Source organism: Oncorhynchus nerka, linkage group LG2 (assembly GCF_034236695.1).
Source record: "Oncorhynchus nerka isolate Pitt River linkage group LG2, Oner_Uvic_2.0, whole genome shotgun sequence".
NCBI lineage: Eukaryota > Metazoa > Chordata > Actinopteri > Salmoniformes > Salmonidae > Oncorhynchus > Oncorhynchus nerka.
Window position 1 is genome coordinate 14,678,279 of NC_088397.1, and position 19,826 is coordinate 14,698,104.

Below are 19,826 nucleotides of genomic sequence, written 5' to 3' on the forward strand. Positions count from 1 at the left end.
ACAGCTAGCTGGCTGCTATCCGTGTGTCTATCTGCTTTCGTCGATTCGGAGCAAACATCAATTACTCGGAGCTAGCGAGCTCCGTCAACCACTCCTGAGCTCCGTCAATCACTCCTGGGCTGCAGTCACCTATCCGGACCCGTTTTACTGCCTACGGGCCCCTCCGGGCCTTCACAACTGGACTGCCGGCGTTATCTACCCGAAGGAGATCCGGCTGGCTCCTCCCGTCGCGGCGTTACCTGAATGCCCATCTGCGGCCTGCTAACCGTTAGCTGTCTTACCGGATGCTCTCAGAATAGACAATCGGACAATTTATTTATTTTTATTATTAACATGTTTCTTCTTGGGCCTCTATAACTATATCTATTGTTTTTATTTTTTGTTGTTGTGTGATTTGGACTAATCCCTCTACAACACGGAACTCCACTAATCTACTGACGGAGCAAGGTGGCTAACAACAGACCTCCATCCTATGCTAGCTTGCTACCGATGTCCTGGCTAGCTGTCTAAATCGCCGTGACCCCCAAACCAACCTCTCCACTCCCTGGACCCTTTTGATCACTCGACTAAGGATGCCTCTCCTTAATGTCAATATGTCTTGTCCATTGCTGTTCTGGTTAGTGTTTATTGGCTTATTTCACTGTAGAGCCTCTAGTCCTGCTCACTATACCTTATCCAACTTATTAGTTCCACCACCCACACATGCAATGACATCTCCTGGTTTCAATGATGTTTCTAGAGACAATATCTCTCTCTTCATCACTCAATACCTAGGTTTACCTCCACTGTACTCACATCCTACCATACCTTTGTCTGTACATTATACCTTGATGCTATTTTTATCGCCCCCAGAAACCTCCTTTTACTCTCTGTTCCAGACGTTCTAGACGACCAATTCTTATTGCTTTTAGCCGTACCCTTATTCTTCTCCTCCTATGTTCCTCTGGCGATGTAGAGGTGAATCCAGGCCCTGCAGTGCCTAGCTCCACTCCTATTCCCAGGCGCTCTCTTTTGATGACTTCTGTAACCGTAATAGCCTTGGTTTCATGCATGTTAACATTAGAAGCCTCCTCCCTAAGTTTGTTCTTTTCACTGCTTTAGCACACTCTGCCAACCCGGATGTTCTAGCTGTGTCTGAATCCTGGCTTAGGAAGACCACCAAAAATTCAGAAATTTTAATTCCAAACTACAACATTTTCAGACAAGATAGAACTGCTAAAGGGGCGGTGTTGCAATCTGCAAAGATAGCCTGCAGAGTTCTGTCCTACTATCCAGGTCTGTACCCAAACAATTTGAACTTCTACTTTTAAAAATCCACCTCTCTAAAAACAAGTCTCTCACCGTTGCCGCCTGCTATAGACCACCCTCTGCTCCCAGCTGTGCTCTGGACACCATATGTGAACTGATTGCCCCCATCTATCTTCAGAGCTCGTGCTGCTAGGCGACCTAAACTGGAACATGCTTAACACCCCAGCCATCCTACAATCTAAACTTGATGCCCTCAATCTCACACAAATTATCAATGAACCTACCAGGTACCCCCAAAGCCTTAAACACGGGCACCCTCATAGATATCATCTAACCAACTTCCCCTCTAAATACACCTCTGCTGTCTTCAACCAAGATCTCAGCGATCACTGCCTCATTGCCTGCATCCGTAATGGGTCAGCGGTCAAACGACCTCCACTCATCACTGTAAAACGCTCCCTGAAACACTTCAGCGAGCAGGCCTTTCTAATCGACCTGGCCGGGGTGTCCTGGAAGGATATTGATCTCATCCCGTCAGTAGAGGATGCCTGGATATTTTTAAAAATGCCTTCCTAACAATGTTAAATAAACATGCCCCATTCAAGAAAATTAGAACCAGGAACAGACAGCCCTTGGTTCTCCCCAGACCCTGACTGCCCTTAACCAACACAAAAACATCCTATGGCGTTCTGCATTAGCATCGAACAGCCCCGTGATATGCAGCTGTTCAGGGAAGCTAGAAACCGTTATACACAGGCAGTTAGAAAAGCCAAGGCTAGCTTTTTCAAGCAGAAATTTGCTTCCTGCAACACTAACTCTAAAAAGTTCTGGGACACTGTAAAGTCCATGGAGAATAAGAACACCTCCTCCCAGCTGCCACTGCACTGAAGATAGGAAACACTGTCACCACTGATAAATCCACCATAATTGAGAATTTCAATAAGCATTTTTCTACGGCTGGCCATGCTTTCCACCTGGCAACTCCTACCCCGGTCAACAGCACTGCACCCCCAACAGCAACTCGCCCAAGCCTTCCCCATTTCTCCTTCTCCCAAATCCATTCAGCTGAAGTTCTGAAAGAGCTGAAAAATCTGGACCCCTACAAATCAGCCGGGCTAGACAATCTGGACCCTTTCTTTCTAAAATTATCTGCGAAATTGTTGCCACCCCTATTACTAGCCTGTTCAACCTCTCTTTCGTGTCATCTGAGATTCCCAAAGATTGGAAAGCAGCTGCGGTCATCCCCCTCTTCAAAGGGGGACACTCTTGACCCAAACTGCTACAGACCTATATCTATCCTACCATGCCTTTCTAAGGTCTTGAAAGCCAAGTCAACAAACAGATTACCGACCATTTCGAATCTCACCATACCTTCTCTGCTATGCAATCTGGTTTCAGAGCTGGTCATGGGTGCACCTCAGCCACGCTCAAGGTCCTAAACGATATCTTAACCGCCATCGATAAGAAACATTACTGTGCAGCCGTATTCATTGATCTGGCCAAGGCTTTCGACTCTGTCAACCACCACATCCTTATCGGCAGACTCGACAGCCTTGGTTTCTCAAATGATTGCCTCGCCTGGTTCACCAACTACTTCTCTGATAGAGTTCAGTGTGTCAAATCGGAGGGTCTGCTGTCCGGACCTCTGGCAGTCTCTATGGGGGTGCCACAGGGTTCAATTCTTGGACCGACTCTCTTCTCTGTATACATCAATGAGGTCGCTCTTGCTGCTGGTGAGTCTCTGATCCACCTCTACGCAGACGACACCATTCTGTATACTTCCGGCCCTTCTTTGGACACTGTGTTAACAACCCTCCAGGCAAGCTTCAATGCCATACAACTCTCCTTCCGTGGCCTCCAATTGCTCTTAAATACAAGTAAAACTAAATGCATGCTCTTGTGATCGCTACCTGCACCTACCCGCCTGTCCAACATCACTACTCTGGACGGCTCTGACTTAGAATACGTGGACAACTACAAATACTTAGGTGTCTGGTTAGACTGTAAACTCTCCTTCAGACCCATATCAAACATCTCAATCCAAAGTTAAATCTAGAATTGGCTTCCTATTTCGCAACAAAGCATCCTTCACTCATGCTGCCAAACATACCCTTGTAAAATTGACCATCCTACCAATCCTCGACTTTGGCGATGTCATTTACAAAATAGCCTCAATACCCTACTCAACAAATTGGATGCAGTCTATCACAGTGCTATCCGTTTTGTCACCAAAGCCCCATATACTACCCACCATTGCGACCTGTACGCTCTCGTTGGCTGGCCCTCGCTTCATACTCGTCGCCAAACCCACTGGCTCCATGTCATCTACAAGACCCTGCTAGGTAAAGTCCCCCTTATCTCAGCTCGCTGGTCACCATAGCATCTCCCACCTGTAGCACACGCTCCAGCAGGTATATCTCTCTAGTCACCCCCAAAACCAATTCTTTCTTTGGCCGCCTCTCCTTCCAGTTCTCTGCTGCCAATGACTGGAGCGAACTACAAAAATCTCTTAAATTGGAAACACTTATCTCCCTCACTAGCTTTAAGCACCAACTGTCAGAGCATCTTACAGATTACTGCACCTGTACATAGCCCACCTATAATTTAGCCCAAACAACTACCTCTTTCCCAACTGTATTTAATTTATTTATTTATTTTGCTCCTTTGCACCCCATTATTTTTATTTCTACTTTGCACATTCTTCCATTGCAATACTACCATTCCAGTGTTTTACTTGCTATATTGTATTTACTTTGCCACCATGGCCTTTTTTGCCTTTACCTCCCTTCTCACCTAATTTGCTCACATTGTATATAGACTTGTTTTTTTTTTTTTTTTTTATTTTTTTTTTTTTTTTTTTTTTTTACTGTATTATTGACTGTATGTTTGTTTTACTCCATGTGTAACTCTGTGTCGTTGTATGTGTCGAACTGCTTTGCTTTATCTTGGCCAGGTCGCAATTGTAAATGAGAACTTGTTCTCAACTTGCTTACCTGGTTAAATAAAGGTGAAATAAAATAAATAAAAATCTCTGTGGGTGTCTGTGTATCTCTGTGGGTGTCTGTGTATCTCTGTGGGAGTCTCTGTGTATCTCTGTGGATGTCTCTGTGGGTGTCTGTGAATCTCTGTGTATCTCTGTGGGTATCTCTGTGTATCTCTGTGTATCTCTTCTGTGTATATCTGTGTCTCTGTGTATCTCTTTGGGTGTCTCTGTGTATCTCTTTGGGTGTCTCTGTGTATCTCTTTGGGTGTCTCTGTGTATCTCTGTGTATCTCTTTTGGTGTCTCTGTGTATCTCTTTGGGTGTCTCTGTGTATCTCTGTGGGTATCTCTGTGTATCTCTTTGGGTGTCTCTGTGTATCTCTTTGGGTGTCTCTGAGTATCTCTGTGTATCTCTTTGGGTGTCTCTGTGTATATCTGTGTATCTCTGTGGGTGTCTCTGTGTATCTCTGTGGGTGTCTCTGTGTATCTCTTTGGGTGGCTCTGAGTATCTCTGTGTATCTCTTTGGGTGTCTCTGTGTATCTCTGTGTATCTCTGTGGGTGTCTCTGTGTATCTCTGTCAGTGTCTCTATGTATCTCTGTGTTTCTCTGTGGGTATCTCTGTGTATCTCTGTGGGTGTCACTGTGAATCTCTGTGTATCTATTTGGGTGTCTCTGTGTGTCTCTGTGGGTGTTTCAGTGTATCTCTGTAAGTGTCTCTATGTATCTCTGTGTTTCTCTGTGGGTGTCTCTGTGTATCTCTGTGGGTGTCGTTGTGTATCTCTGTGTATCTCTGTGGGTGTCTCTGTGTATCTCTTTGGCTGTATCTGTGTCTCTCTGTGCAGTAGTCGCAACATTGCGGTCCAATTGACATTGGATTCTATTTCTGGTGCCTCCCGTTCCACTTTGTTTGGGCAAAGGAGGTAATTCCTGTCGTTCCATGGGTTCAGTCTGTATGGCACCCATTTGTTGTTTGTTGAGCAGTGTTCAGTTCAAGAGAAAAATGTCTAAATTCTCAGAAGTGGACACAGAGAGCCCAGTGTGCATCATTGAATCAGCCACTGCCATGCTTAAGACCAAATGTCTTGCTGGTGGCTCTCTCTTTAGAAACGGTCCAGGGACTTCCGATGTTGTTTGTTCTTTTGTAGTGTGGAATACTTTACAACAGTGTTCTTCAGTCCAGGTGGTACCCAGGTTTTAGTTACAGTCAGTGCATCACCACTTGATTAAACTAATCACGGGCTTGCTGATTAGGTAAACCAATAGATAACTAGATAACTAGTTACATTTATAATACATTGTGTTTATTCTAGGATGTAAAAATGCCTCCACAGTCCACACCCTTGTCGACCAGGACTGAAGAGATTTCCTTATTCAGTCAATTGTGTTTATTATACAGCATTTTCATCCTTTCTGAGGAAAACATTTAACTGAAACAAAAGTAGGCAGTGCTCCTAATTATGTTGTCTCGTTCCCCTCCAGTCTGAGTAACAGATGTGGGGCAGGCAGCAATCCTCTCATTGTGGAACCTGGTCGTCAGCTTGTCATTTGTGTGATACCCTGCTCTTCGCTGCTTGTTCAGTGAATAAAACAGAACATGAGTTGTGAATGATATATCAGGACTACCTGCCTGCCGGCCCCCACGGACATAGCAACGCTGCCTCTACAGAGGGAGGAAGACAGCTGGTCTGGATAAACCTTGATATCGGTTTATGGAAGCGACTGAATAATCATATATTTAGCTGAGCTGCCGAAGTACCAGTTTGTTCCTGGTTAAGCCATCTGCTTAGCCTGCTAGTTGTTAAAGTAAGGCAGCAGTTGTTGAGCTAAGGTAACGGTGTATTAGACTATTTCCACCATCTTCCCCTTACATGAGTTTATCATCGTCAGATAATGTGTCTGCATGTAAACTCATTCAGGGAGAATAGGGTGGAGAGAAGGACATGAAGTCTATTCTACTACGTCCTACACGGTCTGGTCTGTGTACCCTGCAGCTCTTCAGAACTCACAGTGGGAGACTCATCATGGACAATGTGGCCAGTACAGTACAGTACAGTACAATACATTCCCTTTTGACAGAACAGAAGCTTGATCAAGGACAGAGGGGAACAAATGAGTGACATTTTCAGTGTGCTTCATTTAGTAAGATGAATATTCAATTGATATTCAATTTGCCGGTGCTAAAAATGCTAGTGTTTTTGTTGCACTTTGGATAAAACATTATGCAGTCAAGAAACCAATCTTAAGACTTACTTTATATATTTATTTTACTAGGCATGTCAGTTAATAACAAATTCTTATTTTCAATGACGGCCTATGAACAGTGGGTTAACTGCCTGTTCAGGGGCAGAACGACAGATTTGTACCTTGTCAGCTCGGGGATTTGAACTTGCAACCTTTCGGTTACTAGTCCAACGCTCTAACCACTAGGCTACCCTGCCGCCCCAGGGCATGTATGTATGTATGTATGTGTGTATGTGTGTGTGTGTGTGTGTGTGTGTGTGTGTGTGTGTGTGTGTGTGTGTGTGTGTGTGTGTGTGTGTGTGTGTGTGTATGTGTGTGTGTGTGTGTGTATGTGTATATGTATATGTATATGTATGTATGTATGTTTGTTTGTTTGTTTGTTTGTACAAAGTTTGCACACACCTACTCATTCAAGGGCTGTTCTTTATTTTGACTATTTCCTACATTGTAGAATAATAGTGAAGACATCCTAACTATGAAATAACACATGGAATCATGTAGTAACCAAAAAAGTGTTAAACGAATATATGTATTTTAGATTCTTCAAAGTAGCAAAGCTGATGACAGCTTTGCACACTCTTGGCATTCTGTCAACCAGCTTCATGAGGAATGCTTTTCCAACAGTCTTGAAGGAGTGGAATTTCTTTCCTTCTTAATGCGTTGGAGCCAATCAGCTCAAATAAGCAAAGAGAAATGAAGGTCAGTCAATGTGGAAAGTTTCAAGAGCTGTAAAGTTTCCATTTTTAAATCTAGGCAAGTCAGTTAAGAACAAATTCTTATTTACAATGACGGCCTAGCAGTGGGTTAATTGCCTTGTTCAGGGGCAGAACAACAGATTTTTACCTTGTCAGCTCGGGGATTTGATCTAGCAACCTTTTGGTTTCTGGCTCAAAGTTCTAACCACTAGGCTACCTGCCACCCCAAGTGCAGTTGCAAAAACCGCTTTGATGAAACTGTCTCTCATGAAGACCGCCACAGGAAAGGAAGACCCAGAGTTACCTCTGCTGCAGAGGATAAGTTCATTAGAGTTAACTGCACCTCAGTTTGCAGCCCAAATAAATACTTCACAGAGTTCAAGTAACAGACACATCACAACATCAACTGTTCAGAGGAGACGGCGTGAATCAGGCCTTTATGGTCGAATTGCTGCAAAGAAAACGACTACTAAAGGACACCAGTGAGAAGAAGAGACTTGCTTTGGCCAAGAAACACGAACAATGCCTAGCCAGTCTCCAGATCTCAATCCCATAGAAAATCTTTGGAGGGAGTTGAAAGTCTGTGTTGCCCAGCAACAGCCCCAAAACATCACTGCTCTAGAGGATATCTGCATGGAGGAATGGGCCAAAATACCAGCAACAGTGTGTGAAAACCTTGTGAAGACTTACAGAAAACGTTTGACCTCTGTCATTGCCAACAAAGGGTATATAACAAAGTATTGAGATAAACTTTTGTTATTGACCAAATACTTATTTTCCACCATAATTTGCAAATAAATTCATTAAAAATCCTACAATGGGATTTTCTGGATTTTTTTTCTCATTTTGTCTGTCATAGTTGAAGTGTACCTATGATGAAAATTACAGGCCTCTCTCATCTTTTTAAATGGGAGAACTTGCACAATTGGTGGCTGACTAAATACTTTTTTGCCCCACTGTATATGTTGTAGTTACAGTAAGTATCATGATGGGTTGCCTGCTGTATATGGTGTAGTTACAGTAAGTATCATGATGGGTTGCCTACTGTATATGTTGTAGTTACAGTAAGTATGTTGATGGGTTGCCTGCTGTATATATTGTAGTTACAGTAAGTATGTTGATGGGTTGCCTGCTGTATATGGTGTAGTTACAGTAAGTATCATGATGGGTTGCCTACTGTATATATTGTAGTTACAGTAAGTATGTTGATGGGTTGCCTGCTGTATATGGTGTAGTTACAGTAAGTATCATGATGGGTTGCCTACTGTATATGTTGTAGTTACAGTAAGTATTATGATGGGTTGCCTACTGTATATGTTGTAGTTACAGTAAGTATTATGATGGGTTGCCTACGGTATATGTTGTAGTTACAGTAAGTATTATGATGGGTTGCCTACGGTATATGGTGTAGTTACAGTAAGTATTATGATGGGTTGCCTGCTGTATATATTGTAGTTACAGTAAGTATTATGATGGGTTGCCTACGGTATATGTTGTAGTTACAGTAAGTATTATGATGGGTTGCCTACGGTATATGTTGTAGTTACAGTAAGTATTATGATGGGTTGCCTACGGTATATGGTGTAGTTACAGTAAGTATTATGATGGGTTGCCTGCTGTATATATTGTAGTTACAGTAAGTATTATGATGGGTTGCCTACGGTATATATTGTAGTTACAGTAAGTATCATGATGGGTTGCCTGCTGTATATATTGTAGTTACAGTAAGTATTATGATGGGTTGCCTACGGTATATATTGTAGTTACAGTAAGTATCATGATGGGTTGCCTGCTGTATATATTGTAGTTACAGTAATGATGTTGATGGGTTGCCTGCTGTATATATTGTAGTTACAGAAAGTATTATGATGGGTTGCCTGCTGTATATATTGTAGTTACAGTAATGATGTTGATGGGTTGCCTGCTGTATATATTGTAGTTACAGTAATGATGTTGATGGGTTGCCTGCTGTATATATTGTAGTTACAGTAATGATGTTGATGGGTTGCCTGCTGTATATATTGTAGTTACAGTAATGATGTTGATGGGTTGCCTGCTGTATATATTGTAGTTACAGTAATGATGTTGATGGGTTGCCTGCTGTATATATTGTAGTTACAGTAAGTATTATGATGGGTTGCCTGCTGTATATATTGTAGTTACAGTAAGTATTATGATGGGTTGCCTACGGTATATATTGTAGTTACAGTAAGTATCATGATGGGTTGCCTGCTGTATATATTGTAGTTACAGTAAGTATTATGATGGGTTGCCTACTGTATATGTTGTAGTTACAGTAAGTATTATGATGGGTTGCCTACTGTATATATTGTAGTTACAGTAAGTATTATGATGGGTTGCCTACGGTATATATTGTAGTTACATTAAGTATCATGATGGGTTGCCTGCTGTATATATTGTAGTTACAGTAAGTATTATGATGGGTTGCCTACTGTATATGGTGTAGTTACAGTAAGTATTATGATGGGTTGCCTACTGTATATATTGTAGTTACAGTAAGTATTATGATGGGTTGCCTACAGTATATGTTGCAACACTACTACTGAAGTCAGTGATGCTTATCTGGTGAACAGCTCACATGAACAAGGACCTTACTCTGACTGGACCCATCTAATTTGTCTAAGGTATTCTGTATCCTACTCAATTAAGCACTGACCATCTCTAACTAGTGTTATGACTACTGCACCTAATAGTGCTAATGCAGTGGAGGTAAGCTCTCACAGCATAGCCCCTCTATGACCACAGTCATAGCACTAATACAGTGGTAAGCTAGTCGCTTACTGTAGTAAGCTAGTCGTTCATAGTCTAATACATAGCGGAGGTAAGCTCTCAGCTGGTTGTTCATAGTCTAATATGTAGTGGAGGTCAGCTCTCAGCTGGTTGTTCATAGTCTAATATGTAGCGGAGGTCAGCTCTCAGCTGGTTGTTCATAGTCTAATATGTAGCGGAGGTCAGCTCTCAGCTGGTTGTTCATAGTCTAATACGTAGAGGAGGTAAGCTCTCAGCTGGTTGTTCATAGTCTAATATGTAGCGGAGGTCAGCTCTCAGCTGGTTTTTCATAGTCTAATACGTAGCGGAGGTAAGCTCTCAGCTGGTTGTTCATAGTCTAATATGTAGCGGAGGTCAGCTCTCAGCTGGTCGTTCATAGTCTAATATGTAGCGGAGGTCAGCTCTCAGCTGGTCGTTCATAGTCTAATATGTAGCGGAGGTCAGCTCTCAGCTGGTTGTTCATAGTCTAATATGTAGCGGAGGTCAGCTCTCAGCTGGTTGTTCATAGTCTAATATGTAGCGGAGGTCAGCTCTCAGCTGGTTGTTCATAGTTTAATATATAGAGGAGGTAAGCTCTCAGCTGGTTGTTCATAGTCTAATATGTAGCGGAGGTCAGCTCTCAGCTGGTCGTTCATAGTCTAATATATAGAGGAGGTCAGCTCTCAGCTGGTTGTTCATAGTCTAATATGTAGCGGAGGTAAGCACTCAGCTGGTTGTTCATAGTCTAATATGTAGCGGAGGTAAGCTCTCAGCTGGTTGTTCATAGTCTAATATGTAGCGGAGGTAAGCTCTCAGCTGGTTGTTCATAGTCTAATATATAGAGGAGGTAAGCTCTCAGCTGGTTGTTCATAGTCTAATATATAGAGGAGGTAAGCTCTCAGCTGGTTGTTCATAGTCTAATATGTAGCGGAGGTAAGCTCTCAGCTGGTTGTTCATAGTCTAATATGTAGCGGAGGTCAGCTCTCAGCTGGTCGTTCATAATCTAATACGTAGCGGAGGTAAGCTCTCAGCTGGTTGTTCATAGTCTAATACATAGCGGAGGTAAGCTCTCAGCTGGTTGTTTATAGTCTAATATGTAGAGGAGGTAAGCTCTCAGCTGGTTGTTCACAGTCTAAATGTAGTGGAGCTCTCAGCTGGTTGTTCATAGTCTAATATGTAGAGGAGGTAAGCTCTCAGCTGGTTGTTCACAGTCTAATATGTAGTGGAGCTCTCAGCTGGTTGTTCATAGTCTAATATGTAGTGGAGCTCTCAGCTGGTTGTTCATAGTCTAATATGTAGCGGAGGTCAGCTCTCAGCTGGTTGTTCATAGTCTAATATGTAGCGGAGGTCAGCTCTCAGCTGGTTGTTCATAGTCTAATACGTAGCGGAGGTAAGCTCTCAGCTGGTTGTTCATAGTCTAATATGTAGCGGAGGTCAGCTCTCAGCTGGTTGTTCATAGTCTAATATGTAGCGGAGGTCAGCTCTCAGCTGGTTGTTCATAGTCTAATACGTAGCGGAGGTAAGCTCTCAGCTGGTTGTTCATAGTCTAATATGTAGCGGAGGTCAGCTCTCAGCTGGTCGTTCATAGTCTAATATGTAGCGGAGGTCAGCTCTCAGCTGGTTGTTCATAGTCTAATATGTAGCGGAGGTCAGCTCTCAGCTGGTTGTTCATAGTCTAATATGTAGCGGAGGTCAGCTCTCAGCTGGTTGTTCATAGTCTAATATGTAGCGGAGGTCAGCTCTCAGCTGGTTGTTCATAGTTTAATATATAGAGGAGGTAAGCTCTCAGCTGGTTGTTCATAGTCTAATATGTAGCGGAGGTCAGCTCTCAGCTGGTCGTTCATAGTCTAATATATAGAGGAGGTCAGCTCTCAGCTGGTTGTTCATAGTCTAATATGTAGCGGAGGTAAGCACTCAGCTGGTTGTTCATAGTCTAATACGTAGCGGAGGTAAGCTCTCAGCTGGTTGTTCATAGTCTAATACATAGCGGAGGTAAGCTCTCAGCTGGTTGTTCATAGTCTAATATGTAGAGGAGGTAAGCTCTCAGCTGGTTGTTCACAGTCTAAATGTAGTGGAGCTCTCAGCTGGTTGTTCATAGTCTAATATGTAGAGGAGGTAAGCTCTCAGCTGGTTGTTCACAGTCTAATATGTAGTGGAGCTCTCAGCTGGTTGTTCATAGTCTAATATGTAGTGGAGCTCTCAGCTGGTTGTTCATAGTCTAATATGTAGAGGAGGTAAGCTCTCAGCTGGTTTTTCACAGTCTAAATGTAGTGGAGCTCTCAGCTGGTTGTTCATAGTCTAATATGTAGTGGAGCTCTCAGCTGGTTGTTCACAGTCTAATATGTAGTGGAGCTCTCAGCTGGTTGTTCACAGTCTAAATGTAGTGGAGCTCTCAGCTGGTTTTTCACAGTCTAATATGTAGTGGAGCTCTCAGCTGGTTGTTCATAGTCTAATACGTTTAGTAATACGTTTAGTAAGATATTGCACACACCCACATGTACACACACCCACATGTACACACACACCCACATGTACACACACACCCACATGCACACACACACCCACATGTACACACACACCCACATGTACACACACACCCACATGCACACACACGTCACCTACAGACAGCTAGTCTCGCTCAGACAATGAGACCCCACCCACAAACACTGGCATATAGCTCTACTACATTTTGACATCCTAGGAGGATGGTGGGAGGAGTTATAGGAGGATGGGCTCATTGTAATAGAGTCAAAGTTCCATGTATTCCATTGCAGCCATTACAATGAAAGGAACTGGAAAGAGGGATACCTAGTCAGTTGTACAACTGAATGCATTTAACTGAAATGTGTCTTCCACATTTAATCCAACCTGACATCCACGTCATCAATGAGACCGTCCTCCTATCGCTCCTCCCACCAGTATATTGACCCTCTGGTTGACACACCAGTATGTATGTTGACTTGGTATATTGACCCACTGGTTGACATACCAGTATGTACAGTATGTTGACTTGGTATATAGACCCTGTTTTCATCTTGTTCGTTGTTGTCATATAACTCATTATATGCCTCAAATTCATACTTAGAAGATAAGTAAGTAAGATATTTCAGTTTTTTATTTTTGATAAATTAGAAAAAAAATCTAAAAAGCTGTTTTCGGTTTCTGTTGTGGGGTATTGTGAAGATTTTTATTTATTTAATTATTTTAGAATAAGGCTATAACATAACAAAATGTGGAAAAAGGGAAGTGGTCTGAATAGTTTCTGAATGTACTGTTCGTGTGCCTCAAACACTGCCAAGCCCCTATGAATAGGAAACTGCCAATATCATATCTATCTAAAGTACAGCACAGTGTCTGTACTGTTATATATGCCTGTCACATGTAGTCAAATAGGCCAGTTTCCAGAGTGGTCCTGTTTTCCTAGTAGGATTTGTGATTCTGAAAAAATCCATTGACAAGATTCTTTGCTTTTGTTTAATTTGCTGACTGACTGAGATTACTGGTCCATTAAGAAGTACAGTATGTAGTAATACTTCTCAGTGGACCAGTAATCTCAGTCAGTCATTAGACAATGGGTAGGTCAAGGCCTGTTCTCTCTAGTGACCTGTGTGTATGTGTGTGTGTGTGTGTGTGTGTGTGTGTGTGTGTGTGTGTGTGTGTGTGTGTGTGTGTGTGTGTGTGACAGTCAGTCTGTCACTACCGTACTGCCTCAGAAATACTGTATTTCCTGACATGGGAAATACATAGAACATTAACTGTCAATTGAACAGCCTTATTCAAGACGGTCATGTTTATTAGCCTTATAAAACTTGTCATGGTGTAATAGCCTCATAAAACATAACATGGGTTAATCATTAAAGTGAAAGGTATTGTCTATACAATGTTTAAATCATAAGTGTCCACCTCACTGTAAGTTACATAATGTGCTTCTTCAGGGAAATAAATGGATTTAAACAGTAACTGTTTGTTCCAGTCAGCCTGAGTATCACTGTTGGAGATGTAATCCTTCTCACGAGGTCCTGCTGTTTGATTTGGGGTTCAGTTCAGTTTCCTACCAGCTGCTGCTCTCAACAAGAGTCGTAAGACCAACCTGTATATTAGCTTCAACTTGTTTTTGGTGCAACTAGACCCCCTCTTCAGTGTGTGTGCTATTCTTTACAACTGTTTGTTTTCAAACATATGAGATCTCTGTTTCGAGTTCAATGACATAAGAAGAAAATAACTTCACAAAACACTTGTGTTCAAACTTCCTTAGTTTGTATCACATGGGCTTGTTCCAGCATCGCCATCCAGACAAACTCACCTCACCCTTTGTGAGCTTCTATACTGGTTAACGGTTTAACAGTTATTAGCGTTCACCCAAATGTCATAAACCTGGATTTGAGTTGCCCTGACAACCAAGGCACCTGAGAGGCCTGGTGAAATGTTAAGAGGCTGATGTTTTATAATATGGATTATTTTGATACCTGAATGATTTTGGCATGTATTTCTTCATGTTTATAAATTGTTGAGCTGTGTATTCAAACTAAGCTTGATGCCCTCAATCTCACACAAATTATCAATGAACCTACCAGGTACAACCCCAAATCAGTAAACACGGGCACCCACATAGATGTCATCCTAACTCTAGACCCAAACTGCTACAGACCTATATCTATCCTACCCTGTCTTTCTAAGGTCTTCGAAAGCCAAGTTAACAAACAGATAACTGACCATTTTGAATCCCAGCATACCTTCTCCGCTATGCAATCTGGTTTCAGAGCTGGTCATTGGTGCACCTCAGCCACGCTCAAGGTTCTGAATGACATCATAACCGCCATCGATAAGAGACATTACTGTGCAGCCGTATTCATCGACCTGGCCAAGGCTTTCGACTCTGTCAATCACAACATTCTTATTGGCAGACTCGACAGACTTGGTTTCTCAAATGATAGCCTCGCCTGGTTTACCAACTACTTCTCTGATAGAGTTCAGTGTGTCAAATCGGAGGGCCTGTTGTCTGGACCTCTGACAGTCTCTATGGATGTGCCACAGGGTTCAATTCTCGGGCCGACTCTCTTCTCTGTATACATCAATGATGTTGCTCTTGCTTCCGGTGATTCTCTTATCTACCTCTACGCAGACGACACCATTCTGTATACTTCTGGCCCCTCCTTGGACACTGTGTTAACTAACCTCCAGACGAGCTTCAATGCCATACAACTCTCCTTCCGTGGCCTCCAACTGCTCTTAAACGCAAATAAAACTAAATGCATGCTTTTTAATCGATCGCTGCCCGCACCTGCTCACCCGTCCAGCATCACTACTCTGGACGGCTCTGACATAGAATACGTGGACAACTACAAATACCTGGGTGTCTGGTTAGACTGTAAACTCTCCTTCCAGACCAACATTAAGCATCTCCAATCCAAATTAAATCTAGAATCGGCTTCCTATATACAAAGCATCCTTCACTCATGCTGCCAAACATACCCTCGTAAAACTTCGGTGATGTCATCTATAAAATAGCCTCTAACACTCTACTCATCAAACTGGATGCAGTCTATCACAGTGCCATCCGTTTTGTCACCAAAGCCCCACACACTACCCACCATTGCGACCTGTACGCTCTCGTTGGTTGGCCCTCGCTTCATACTCGTCGCCAAACCCACTGGCTACAGGTTATCTACAAGTCTCTGCTAGGTAAAGCCCCGCCTTATCTCAGCTCACTGGTCACCATAGCAGCACCCACTCGTAGCACGCGCTCCAGCAGGTATATCTCACTGGTCACCCCCAAAGCCAATTCCTCCTTTGGTCGTCTTTCTTTCCAGTTCTCTGCTGCCCATGACTGGAACGAATTGCAAAATCTCTGAAGCTGGAGACTCACATCTCCCTCACTAGCTTTAAGCACCAGCTGTCAGAGCAGTTTACAGATCACTGCACCTGTACTTAGCCTATCTGTAAACAGCCCATCTATCTACCTACCTCATCCCCATACTGGTATTTATTTATTTTGCTCCTTTGCACCCCAGTATCTCTACCCGCACATTCATCTTCTGCCGATCTACCATTCCAGTGTTTAATTGCTATATTGTAATTACGCCGCCACCAGGGCCTATTTATTTCCTTAACTTACCTCATTTGCACTCACTGTATAAAGACTCTTTGTTTTCTTTTGTTCTACTGTATTATTGACTGTATGTTTTGTTTATTCCATGTGTAACTCTGTGTTGTTGTATGTGTTGAATTGCTATGCTTTATCTTGGCCAGGTCGCAGTTGTAAATGAGAACTTGTTCTCAACTAGCCTACCTGGTTAAATAAAGGTCAAATAAATAAAAAATAAAAAATTCACTAAAAAAAGTGCATAGAAAAATATATCAGTCTGTTAGAAAACAAATGACAGTGAATGCAGATATCCATAGAGATGGTTAGAGTCATTAACCTCTCGTTTTATCCCCCAGGTGCTGTTGCCGTGACGACCCGGCCCCACATCTACTACTGCCGCTCGCCCAACATGGAGGTCTTCACCTGCTGGTGGCATCCCCTTGACAACAACTCCGAGAGTGACGACAACATCACCTACAGCCTCACCTACTCCTTAGAGTACGTACTATTACTGTACAATGCATTTGTATTCAGACCCCTTGATCCACATTTTATTAAGTTACAGCCTTATTCTAAAATGGATTACATTTGTAAAAATCCTGCTCAATCTACGCACAATACACCATAATGACAAAGTGAAAACACAGCTATTTTCAGGTCTCTCCAGAGATGTTAGATCAGGTTCAGGTCCGGGATCTGGCTGGGCCTCTAAAGGACATTCAGAGACTTGTCCCCAAAGCCACTCCTGCATTGTGCTTAGGGTCGTTGTCTTGTTGGAAGGTGAACCTTTGCCCCAGTTTGAGGTCCTGAGTGCTCTGGAGCAGGTTTTCATCAAGGATCTCTCTGTACTTTGCTCTGTTCATCTTTCCCTCAATCCTGACTTGTCTCCCAGTCGCTGCCGCTGAAAAACATCCCCGCAGCATGATGCTGCCACCACCATGCTTCACCGTAGGAGTGATGCCAGGTTTCCTCCAGATGTGACACGTGGCATTCAAGGCCAAAGAGTTCAATCTAGGTTTCATCAGACCTGAGAATCTTGTTTCTCATGGTCTGAGTCCTTTATATGGCTTTTGGCAAACTCCAAGCAGGCTGTCATGTGCCTTTTACTGTGGAGTGACTTCCGTCTGTCCACTCTACCATAAAGGCCTGATTGATGGAGTGCTGCAGAGATGGTTGTCCTTCTGGAATGTTCTCCCATCTCCACAGAGGAACTCTGGAGTTCTTTCAGAGTAACCATTGGGTTCTTGGTCACCTCCCAGACCAAGGCCCTTCTCCCCCGATTGCTCAGTTTGGCTGGGCGGCCAGCTCTAGAAAAAGTCTTTGTGGTTCCATACTTCTTCCATTTCAGAACGATGGAGGCCACTGTGTTCTTGGGGACCTTCATTGCTGCATAAATGTTTTGGTACCCTTACCCAGATCTGTGCCTCGACGCAATCCTGTCTCGAAGCTCGACCTTATATCAACAGGTGTGTGCCTTTCCAAATCATGTCCAATCAATTGAATTAATCACAAGTGGACTCCAATCAAGTTGTAGAAACATCTCAAGGATGATCAATGGAAACAGGATGCACCTGAGCTCAATTTCGAGTCTCGTAGCAAAGGGTCTGAATACTTATGTAAATAAGGTATTTCTGTTTTGTTTTTTATGAATGTGCAAAAATGTGTGATTATGGTGTATTGTGTGTAGATTGCTGACGGATTTTTAAAAAATTTAATCAATTTAAGAACAAGGCTGTAATGTAACAAAATTTGGAAAAAAACCAGGGGTCTGAATACTTTCCAAAGGCACTGTATATACACACACCAGGTACTATATACTGTATATATACACACACCAGGTACTATATACTGTATATATACACACACCAGGTACTATATACTGTATATATACACACACCGGGTACTATATACTGTATATATACACACACCGGGTACTATATACTGTATACATACACACACCATGTACTATATACTGTATATATACACACACCAGGCTTTATATACTGTATATATACACACACCGGGTACTATATACTGTATATACACACACCATGTACTATATACTATATATATATATATATATATACACACCATGTACGATATACTATATATATATATACACAGTACACACCTTGTACTCTCCTTGTTGCAGGATTGGTAGAGGATAAAATCCTGCATTCGTTAAAAAACGCCTTGAAATACTCCAAGATTCATTTTTAATTTCAAGGCTTTTTCCACAGTAAATGCAGGTATTTTCATTCTATCACATCGTGTAGTAACAATGTATCCGAAGAGTCCGTCTTCATTAAAATAAATTAGTTGAATTGAATTGAATTGACCATATCATTCCTTTGTTGTTTGTTACAGAAAGGGGCCGAGGCATGAGTGTCCAGACTATGTAACGGGCGGCCCCAACAGTTGTCACTTTGACAGCGGCCACACATCCATCTGGACCAGATACTGCATGAACGTGGTGGCCAGGACCTCCCACGGAGTGTTCAGCTCCAAGGACCACTGTCTGGAAGTGGCTGATATAGGTACAGCGAGATATAAATCACTGTCTGGGTGTGGCTGATGATATAGGTACAGGGTGATATAGTTCACTGTCTGGGTGTGGCTGATGATATAGGTACAGGGTGATATAGTTCACTGTCTGGGTGTTGCTGATGATATAGGTACATGGTGATATAGACCACTGTCTGGATGTGGCTGATATAGGTACAGGGTGATATAGACCACTGTCTGGATGTAGCTGATATAGGTACAGTGTGATATAGACCACTGTCTGGATGTGGATGATATAGGTACAGGGTGATATAGACCACTGTCTGGATGTGGATGATATAGGTACAGGGTGATATAGTCCACTGTCTGGATGTGGATGATATAGGGTGTAGTCCACTGTCTGGATGTGATTTAGGTACAGGGTGATTTAGGCCACTGTCTGGATGTTGCTGATACAGGTACAGGGTGATATCAACCACTGTCTGGATGTGACTGATATAGGTACAGGGTGATATAGGCCACTGTCTGGATGTTGCTGATATAGGTACAGGGTGATATAGGCCACTGTCTGGATGTGGATGATATAGGTACAGGGTGATATAGGTACAGTGTGATATAGGCCACTGTCTGGATGTGGATGATATAGGTACAGGGTGATATAGGTACAGGGTGATATAGTCCACTGTCTGGATGTGGATGATATAGGTACAGGGTGATTTAGGCCACTGTCTGGATGTTGCTGATACAGGTACAGGGTGATATCAACCACTGTCTGGATGTGACTGATATAGGTACAGGGTGATATAGGCCACTGTCTGGATGTTGCTGATATAGGTACAGGGTGATATAGGCCACTGTCTGGATGTGGATGATATAGGTACAGGGTGATATAGGTACAGTGTGATATAGGCCACTGTCTGGATGTGGATGATATAGGTACAGGGTGATATAGGTACAGGGTGATATTGACCACTGTCTGGATGTGGATGATATAGGTACAGGGTGATATTGACCACTGTCTGGATGTGGATGATATAGGTACAGGGTGATATAGACCACTGCCTGGATGTGGATGATATAGGAACAGGGTGATATAGACCACTGCCTGAATGTGGATGATATAGGTACAGTGTGATATAGACCAGTGGTTCCCAAACTGGGTCAAATTTGGGTAGTACATCATCAGTTCCTCTTATCATGTTCGTCATTACATAACTTAGAGAGCTATTTATAACTTGTCAGAAATGTCCAGCTCAACTAGCCCATGTTTGCTAAAGTTGATTTATATGTTTTTAGCCCAT

General features: G+C 42.7%; 1 protein-coding gene across 1 annotated transcript in view; it reads left to right on the forward strand.

Moving 5' to 3' along the window:
* Positions 1-19,826, forward strand: part of LOC115127219 (uncharacterized) — a 93,545-nt gene that overhangs the window by 34,949 nt on the left and 38,770 nt on the right. Inside the window, exons 3-4 of the mRNA XM_065023646.1 lie at positions 16,377-16,518; positions 18,388-18,557. Coding sequence (XP_064879718.1) covers positions 16,377-16,518; positions 18,388-18,557 — 312 coding nt within the window. The remainder of the gene's footprint in view (positions 1-16,376; positions 16,519-18,387; positions 18,558-19,826) is intronic.